At 33.0% G+C, this 8,597-nt stretch overlaps 2 protein-coding genes across 3 annotated transcripts; one reads left to right on the top strand and one right to left on the bottom strand.

Annotated features, from left to right (window-relative positions):
- Positions 1-2,248: 2,248 nt before the first annotated feature.
- LOC108321913 (uncharacterized protein At1g08160) lies at positions 2,249-3,584 on the top strand. Its single transcript, XM_017553821.2, has one exon. It carries the CDS (start codon positions 2,569-2,571, stop codon positions 3,328-3,330), a length of 762 nt encoding a protein of 253 aa, XP_017409310.1. The 5' UTR covers positions 2,249-2,568; the 3' UTR covers positions 3,331-3,584.
- Positions 3,585-4,113: 529 nt separating this feature from the next.
- LOC108321904 (uncharacterized) lies at positions 4,114-7,597 on the bottom strand. Of its 2 annotated transcripts, none has more exons than XM_052878656.1 (3): positions 7,310-7,597; positions 6,383-6,581; positions 4,114-6,104 (listed from the first exon to the last, which is right to left on the bottom strand). In XM_052878656.1, exons 1-3 carry the CDS (start codon positions 7,500-7,502, stop codon positions 4,559-4,561), a joined length of 1,938 nt encoding a protein of 645 aa, XP_052734616.1. In that variant the 5' UTR covers positions 7,503-7,597; the 3' UTR covers positions 4,114-4,558. The 2 variants fall into 2 exon arrangements, with proteins under 2 accessions (XP_052734616.1, XP_052734617.1); XM_052878657.1 differs by having other exon boundaries at positions 6,383-6,555; positions 7,310-7,445.
- Positions 7,598-8,597: the final 1,000 nt, after the last annotated feature.

The raw sequence follows: 8,597 nt of genomic DNA, 5'->3' as shown, positions 1-8,597 counted from the left end.
GAAATTGAGTTTTGAAGATTAGCTATTTTTAATTCACGCTCCTTGTAAGATTCACACTCAGGTACATTTCTTCCATTCTCTAAAACTGAAATTTTGCTATTTAAAATTTCTACTTCTTCTAAAGATATTTCAAAATTCTTTTGCAAGGCTTTATATATTCTATTTTCAATTTTCTATGTGCCTATTTTAATTTTTCAGATTTAACATATAATTCTGGAGATGTAGTCATAATTATTTGACTCACTAGAAATACTAGAACTATTAACCTTACTACAACTTCATTTTGTATTTCAGCTATCAAACAAATGTTAGCTTCTTCATTTAAATCATTAGAGCTTAATGAAGAACTTGATGAAGAGCTTGAATCATTCTCCTCCAATTTCTTTTTTTTGTAGAACATTCTACCCTTCTTTCCTTCTCTTTTGTGATGTTCTCTATTTTTGTTCTTCACAAAGTTTATGAACTTTTTCATAATTAAATCCATATTCTTACAATCAGAGACATAATCTTCTTTGGGACTTTTTCTTTAGAGTCATCATCTTCTTTGGTCCTTTTTCTTTTGACAACCTCAGATTTAAAAACAATATTCAGTTTTCTTTTGAGAAGATTGACGATGTGTGTGAACCACTTCAGCACATGATAGATTGTTTCATCTTGTTTCATTTGAAACATCTCGTACTCTTGAATTAAGGAGTTCTCCCGAACACATTTAACATCATGTGTTATGAGTAACTCTTTTAAAATTTTCCATATTTCTTGAGCACTCTTACACACAAAAATCATGTGGAACTCATCAAGGGTTAAAGTAGATGAAATTATATTTCTGTCACTAACATCATATTGAACCCTTCTATTTTCATTTGCAATCCATTGCAAAAAGACTTAGGTTCCTACACATTATTAACAATAATAAGAACAAAAGGACCATTTATAATAGCATTCTAAATACCTATATTAACAAACTTTAAAAATATTTGCATTCTTACTTTTTAAAAACCATATTTTTTCCTAATAAACAATGAAGGTCTATCAATTGAAGCATCCTCAACAAATGTTTGATTTTATCAAACCATTTTGAAAATATTTGAAAAACTATCAAAGTAAGTTTTGATATCAATTGTTAGAAGTACACAAAAAAAAAAATATTAAAGGGTTTGAACAAACCAGTGAGGGTGAATTGGTTTCTTTAATAAAAATTGTGCCTTTCAAAATTTTCCTTTTTTATAAATAAAATCGATTCTTTATAATTAACAACAATAAAGATAAGAAGTATAGCGAAAGAGAGAATTTGCACAAGTATTTTATACTAGTTTGGATCAAAAGACCCTAAGTCCATTTGTTAATTTCTCTAAAGATGGATTAACTAATCACTAATAACAAAGAGTAGAATAAAGGTTAGAAAACACCTATCTTGAAGACACTTCATTTGACACATAAAGGATGAATAACACCTTCTTTGACACACAAAGGATGAACACACACAAATGGTAAACAAGTTTTTTAACAACAACAAAAACACTAAATCACAAGACACACTTAATGAATCTACCCACGTTAGGTTTTTCAAAACTCTTTTCACAAACACAGAGTTTTACTAACACATAGTTGTTAAACCTCTAAGTGAAATGTTCTTTCGAAATGAAGTTTAAGTTAAATGTTTATAAACTCATATTTTGAAAATTATGTGAGAAACTAAAGAGTTCATTTTACAACTATCACTAATAATCGATCATTTTTTTAAAAAAATATTTTTCTATAGGATAACCAATTATATAATCGATTATTACCAAGCCTTTTTGTCAGTTCTAAATTTGACTAAGATAATCGATTATAATAAATATTTTTAGAATAGTAAAATGTTTCTTAAATGTTGTTATTTGAATTCTATCTATCAACTTTTATCTACTAATTTAAATACAATACACATACTACAAAAGTTCAACAATTAAATTATTTCGTCTTTCAATGTATCTCTTTAAACCAAACATTTTTTTCATAAATCATCATCATCAAAACTCTTAAGATATTCTTCTTCTTTTTACTAACAAATATAGTAAGATTAATTATTTTTACAATTTTATATTATAAATTCAGATATTCATAAAATTATAATATGTTATTTAAAATTCAATCGTAATTATCCATTTTATTTATCCCATTTTATCCAATTATCAATAACCTAATCGTATATTCGATTTTTCTACGGGTTGAATTGGATTCGATCGGTTAAGGACATTTTCTCACTCCTACAACACATTGTTCAGCACTTTCTCAAACCCTAGCACGTACGAATACCACAAACATTCAAAATCCAAATCTCTATGCAGCTCCACTTTTGTTCTTAATGTTCCTTACTTTTGTCAATACCTAGAAAAAGGAAAACCACATTGTCCCCACTACTAAATTAAAAGCTTCTTTATCCTTCTTCACTTTCCTTAACCCATCATTCCACTCAGAACAATAAATATATAGAAACCAGTCATGATCTTGATCTCTACACACATACTGTTTGTTTGTTTGTCTGAGGGAAGTGTGAAAATTTCTAGCAGCTTCTACTCATTCTGAACCATGCTTGCCCTTCCACCACCACCTCCTCCACCACCCCTAGCCACAAGAAAACAAACCAAGCAAGTGTCTCCTGATCAAATTGTCATATCAAAACACCCCATCAAACAACATTCTCAGGAACCCGAAGCACCAAATTATGTTGCACCAAAGTCAATTAGGCCACCACCACCACCACTAAGGCAGCCTCCATTTCAAAGGACCAATCCCATCATATGGTTTGCTGCAGTGTTGTGTCTCATATTCAGCCTTGTGCTTATCTTCTTTGGAGTTGCAACTTTGATAATCTTCCTAGGCATCAGACCAAGGAACCCCACTTTTGACATCCCCAATGCAAACCTTAATTCAGTGTACTTTGACTCACCAGAATACTTCAATGGTGACTTCACCCTCCTTGCAAACATCACCAACCCCAACAGGAAGATTGATGTGAGGTTTGAGTCTTTGGATATTGAACTTTTCTTCTCAGACAGGATCATATCAACACAGTCCATTCAGCCCTTTACTCAGAGGAGAAGAGAGAGCAGGTTGGAATCACTGCACTTCATATCCAGCTTGGTGTTTTTGCCTAAGGATCTTGGTGTGAACCTTAAAGGACAGGTGCAAGGTAACATGGTCAAGTACAATGTGAGAGGAACCTTTAAAGTGAGAGTAACTATCGGGTTATTCCACTTGTCTTACTGGTTGCATAGCAGATGCCAGATAGAGATGACTGCTCCACCAACTGGTGTCTTGGTGGCTAGGAAGTGCATCACCAAGAAATGAAAGTAAAGGGTAGAATTTTTATGCTTGTTTATTGCTTTCTATGTTTGGTTTCATATATAACTTGTACTGATACCATACCAGTGAGCTAAAAAGGAAGTCTGGGAACTACTTGATAGATAAGAAACAATTTAATTTTTATATGTTGTTGATATAGAACATTGTAAATAGATTACAAATCAGGATATTTATGATTTTTAGAATTGCTGTCATAGAACTGAATGATTGGATGATAATGTAAACAAATTTCACTAAGATTGCAGCTGGAGAACATGATTTGGTAGATTCCTATTTCACTCAGTAAAGTAAGAACTGAATTCACTCCAACAATCGTATTAGTTCATTGCATAACATGGTGCGAGCAACTTTTCAGTATCAAGATAAACTTTCATTTGATTATCATTCATATTTTCCTTATCATGAAGAAGCACAGTATTATCACATTTCCCTTATGAAGATAGCCTTAAAGTCTCTTAAAAACTAAGGAAAAAGAAAACTTGAAATACAAATGAAAGCGTGACATGGTTTTCGAAGTTCAAAACTTGAAGTACAAACTGAATAAAATTGAAGACTACTAATAACTGAACCAACTGAAGGAATTCAATTCATATAAAAACTCTAATTTTATATTTATATTATATATTTCTTAGAAAATAAAAACTATTATTCAAAATCTATGATTTTGTGAAATTTTTATTATAAAAAACTATACAAATAAAAAATATTATTGATACAAATTTTATACCTATCTAACAGAGTTATCATTACAATTATATAATTGGATAGTAAAGTAAACATTTCTTGATTGCATAAAGTCAATACTCCAAAAAGGTAAACAAATGGAAAATGTATATGAGAAAATTCAACCAGCTTCAGCAAGCACTTGAATAAAAGAGGCTTTAAACAGCCAGAAGAAACAAAAAAAATAAAACAGTGTAACTGGTAGTGAAATTCCTCTACTGCACTTTCCAATGTTGACTGAATGAAAAGGACTGCACAATGACCCTTCTCTCTGACATCAAAATATTCAATCGGTGAAGCTCACTCTGAAAACTCCTCCCAGGCAACTTATTCCATCAAGACAATTTCCACTCTCATTTGTTGTTCTGCAATGATCCTGCTGCCAATCATTTGAGCAGCCACCATAGACCTGACAATAGCCTTCATTTCTATCACCATGTGATAAGGGAGAAGTATCCATTGTTCTACCATGTTCTTCTCCAAAATAATTTCACCTGCCACCATTAACCCAGTACCCTTCATTTCTAGCATCAGGTGATACACGAATAGCCTCCATTGTTCTACCATGATCTGTCAGAGAGAATCTGACATCGGTTGATGTTCGCCCTGGCAGCAAAGATTGAAAGTGCTGCAGTGGTTGCACTGTTCTTCGAGTATACAGTGGCTCGGGAACAGTTTCCATTTTTCTAATATGATCTGTCAGAAAGTATCTGATTTTAGCAGATGTTGGCCCTGGTTGCAAAGATTGCAATGGCTCCATTGGTTGCCATGTTCTTCGAGCATACAGTGATTCTGGAAAAGTTTTCATTGTTCTAATGTGATCTGTCAAAGAGTATCTGATATGAGCAGATGTTGGCCCTGGAGGCAGAGATTGCCATTCCTCCATTGGTTGCAATGTTCTTCGAGTATACAATGGTTCTGGAACAGTTTCCATTGTTCTAATGTGATCTGTCAGAGAGTATCTGATATGAGCAGATGTCGGCTCTGGTGGCAGAGATTGCCGTTCCTCCATTGGTTGCAATGTTCTTCGAGTATACAATGGTTCTGGAACAGTTTCCATTGTTCTAATGTGATCTGTCAGAGAGTATCTGATATGAGCAGATGTCGGCTCTGGTGGCAGAGATTGCCGTTCCTCTATTGGTTGCAATGTTCTTCGAGTATACAGTGATTCTGGAACAGTTTCCATTGTTCTAATATGATCTGTCAAAGAGTATCTGATATAAGGAGATGTTGGCCCTGGTGGCAGAGATTGCCGTTCCTCCATTGGTTGCAATGTTCTTCGAGTATACAGTGATTCTGGAACAGTTTCCATTGTTCTAATATGATCTGTCAAAGAGTATCTGATATAAGGAGATGTTGGCCCTGGTTGAAGAGATTGCGATTCCTCCATTGGTTGCAATATTCTTCGAGTATACAGTGGTTCGGGAACAGTTTCCATTGTTCTAATATGATCTGTCAGAGAGTATCTGACATTAGCAGATGCTGGCCATGGTTGAAATGTTCTTGGAGGGCCTCGACTCATACCAAGAGAAGAATAACCACCAGGAGGAAAACCTCTTCCATGCACTTCTGTCATGTTACTTGAGTGAACCCCAGTGAATGATGTCTCTTCTTTCAGTTTTAGAAAGTGACTTGCTGTAGGGAAATAATTGAGATGAGCTGAAGTTGGTAATTGCTCCACAGCATACTCAATCTCTTCAATTTGGAGATTTCTGTTGTGTCTAGGAACCATCATTCGTTTTATCCTCGAACGCTTTCCCTCAGGGATGTAGACAAACTTGAACGTGCAGCACTTACCAAGTGGAAAGGGTTCATCACATCTATAGGCATCACCTCTCTTATTATTGTAACCAGAATAATCTTCTATCTTGAAGTCAGCACGCTCAATCAACGTCAAAAAGCATTGTGCAGCAAGATTCTCAATGTCCCAGTAGCTAAAAGGTTCTGTAGTTTTATGACTGATATGTATTTCACCATTGGCTCGAAGCATGCGACTAGCATTGTTGAAGAATCCATGCACAAGGGCTTTATGCATCCTGTAAATTCAAGAACACAAAGAAAACCGCATGCAAACAAGTGATGGTTGATAAGGATTAGAAACTTAAAAACCATGTTTCACAAACAAAGAAATCTAAATAACAGAATATACAAACCAGAAATTCTGCAAAAACATGAAATTCAAGCTCTCAATTCCAACCTTCCACAAAGAAGACAGAAGCATGCTAAACTTTTACACTATATATTTTTCTTCTTATCTAGCTTAATATCAGCAAAGAAGAGCCAAGAATAAACACAAAAATACTAGAAAACTCACTCAATCATCGACGAGCTATCTTCCCTCCCATGAAAGCCAGCGTGAGGAAAGTTGAATATGACTCGATCAAACCTTCGCATTTTTAAATCTGGATGAAGCTTCATTTTGGTTGCATCAACTCCATGTAATAAGAATGCTCCCAGCTTGTGCAATTCTTCTAAATTTGACTTTGCCTGCTTGTACATCTTGGTAACATTATCTACATGTGAGAGATCATTTGGATTTTGAACTCGTGAGCTATGTGACTCTAAAATGTACCCTTATTTTTATTAATCAGCTTTCCACATTGTTCTAGCAAGTACAACCGAAACTAGAGCAGTAAAATAGACAGATAGAGAGAATGAATGAAACATTAAACAACATAAGCAACACTTCCCCAAATTGTGGAGAATGAGAACATGGTAGAAAGCTTTGAAAAAGGACAAAACTCCAAACAGATCATTCCTAAAAGTCAAAATAACTTACAATATCAAAGTATTTAACCAATCTTAACCAAAAATGAAGAGGGCTTCACTTCCAAAAAGGTAAAAAAATGAAAAATGTCTTCATTTTACTGGAAACCTTAAAAACACTGACTTCCACTGATAAAACATATCAACATATCCCAGCTGCAACAATCTTGTTTGCATCTGTAATTTTGGCCATGGAGTCTAGCTTTTTTATTCATGCAATATCAAGGAAAGCCACAAAAATGCTACACAAATTGTTAACAAGTTTAAAACGTACCAACAAGATACTATCTTCCATCATCTTCAAAACAACCAAATAAAAACAGTAATAATATTATAAAACAAAAATAAAAACACACTAGGGTTACTTTATGAATAACAAATATGCAAACAGAGAGAAGAACACACATGATCAAATCCCAAGACACAAATAATATTTTTTGCAGGAACAAAATACTGAAGGGTAAGAGAGAGAGACCATAGGGGTTGAGAGAGGAAGCGACTATGTTGGCAGCAGAGCCAAAAGATTTGGCGAGGGAAAGAGAGAAAGAGAAATCACCCTCTCCCACCAACAATATTTGGTGATGACTGGAATAGTGGGTTACCCATTTTGCATTATCTTCTTCATCTTCTTGAATAGTCTGCCATCGTTGCTTCTTTGATTCCTCCATGTTTTGAAAATGGAAGTGCAAGAGTGTGGCAAAATGCAAAGTAAGAGTAATTTCTCTTTCTATTCTTTCCTGACAATTGCACAAAAATATGCAAAATATATGGTAAGTTGACTTGTAGTGTTCATATTATTTTTTTTTACTTTTTTTTTCAAAAACTGAAATGGAATTTGGCTTTAAGGAGTGATTGTTTTCCAGCTGATCCTATGAGGATATCTCTAACGCCTTGTTATTTTGGTTGAATTTGAGAGAATAGATTTGAGTGGATTCGAAAAAATTTAAAGATAATTTTTTTTGTTATTTTTTGAGCGAATTTGAAGGTAAATAAGATTTAATTTGAAAATAATTTTTTTTAATTTATCACGTCAATATAATTTTATACTAATTTTTACGATTTTTATTTTTAAATTTACTCTCGTTTACTTTCAAATTCGTTTAAAAAAATGACAAAAAAAATTATCTTTAAATCCTCTCAAATCTTCTCAAATTCACTTAAGAAAAGAAGTCATAACTCTTCGAACTAATTTATATTTATTTATCATTCTATTAACATTAAAATTACAATTCTTTTGTAACACCCTGAAATTATATAAACATGATTTGGAAGTCTTGTTAACCAACTCATGAAATATAATTTCCCACTGTTATCCAAAGAAAGTGAATTATATCACTAATCCTGCTTATGAAAGGTTTTCATTGTTATTAAAATAATCAAAATATAATAAGTAAGAAGCAATTCATAATATTGATTCTGAAGGGTAAAAAAGGAGAATAATGAAACAAATCTTATCTTTTTAGTGCCTCATTAGAATTTAAACGTGGACATCATGGAAGTTTCAACGTATTTTTGCGTGGAAGAAATGTATTTGTTGGGTATAAATTAAAATAATTAGTTTTATACCTATCTTTTTTATATTATTGAACATAGTAAAAAAATTACATATGAGATTATGTATGATTAAAATCGGGATGAAGTAATATTTGTCTAATTTCTTTTTGATAATTTCCAAAAACATCTTGAGTTTTTCGACAATGGATTAGGCTTCTGTCTTGAAGGACATTATATCATGATATGTCATTTTAAGAGAGGCAAGATTG

Source organism: Vigna angularis, chromosome 6 (genome assembly GCF_016808095.1).
Source record: "Vigna angularis cultivar LongXiaoDou No.4 chromosome 6, ASM1680809v1, whole genome shotgun sequence".
Classification (NCBI taxonomy): Eukaryota; Viridiplantae; Streptophyta; class Magnoliopsida; order Fabales; family Fabaceae; genus Vigna; species Vigna angularis.
Note: the sequence above shows the minus strand (reverse complement) of the source record. Positions and strands in the feature narration are given on the sequence as shown.

Excerpts from the sequence above, each read along its gene's own strand:
- LOC108321913 (XM_017553821.2), top strand. The coding sequence starts at position 2,569 with ATGCTTGCCCTTCCACCACCACCTCCTCCACCACCCCTAGCCACAAGA.
- LOC108321904 (XM_052878656.1), bottom strand. The coding sequence starts at position 7,502 with ATGGAGGAATCAAAGAAGCAACGATGGCAGACTATTCAAGAAGATGAA. Across the intron at positions 6,582-7,309 it reads TTCCTCTCTCAACCCCTATG|ATAATGTTACCAAGATGTAC; the intron begins GTCTCTCTCTCT and ends TCTCACATGTAG. Across the intron at positions 6,105-6,382 it reads GATAGCTCGTCGATGATTGA|GATGCATAAAGCCCTTGTGC; the intron begins GTGAGTTTTCTA and ends TTGAATTTACAG.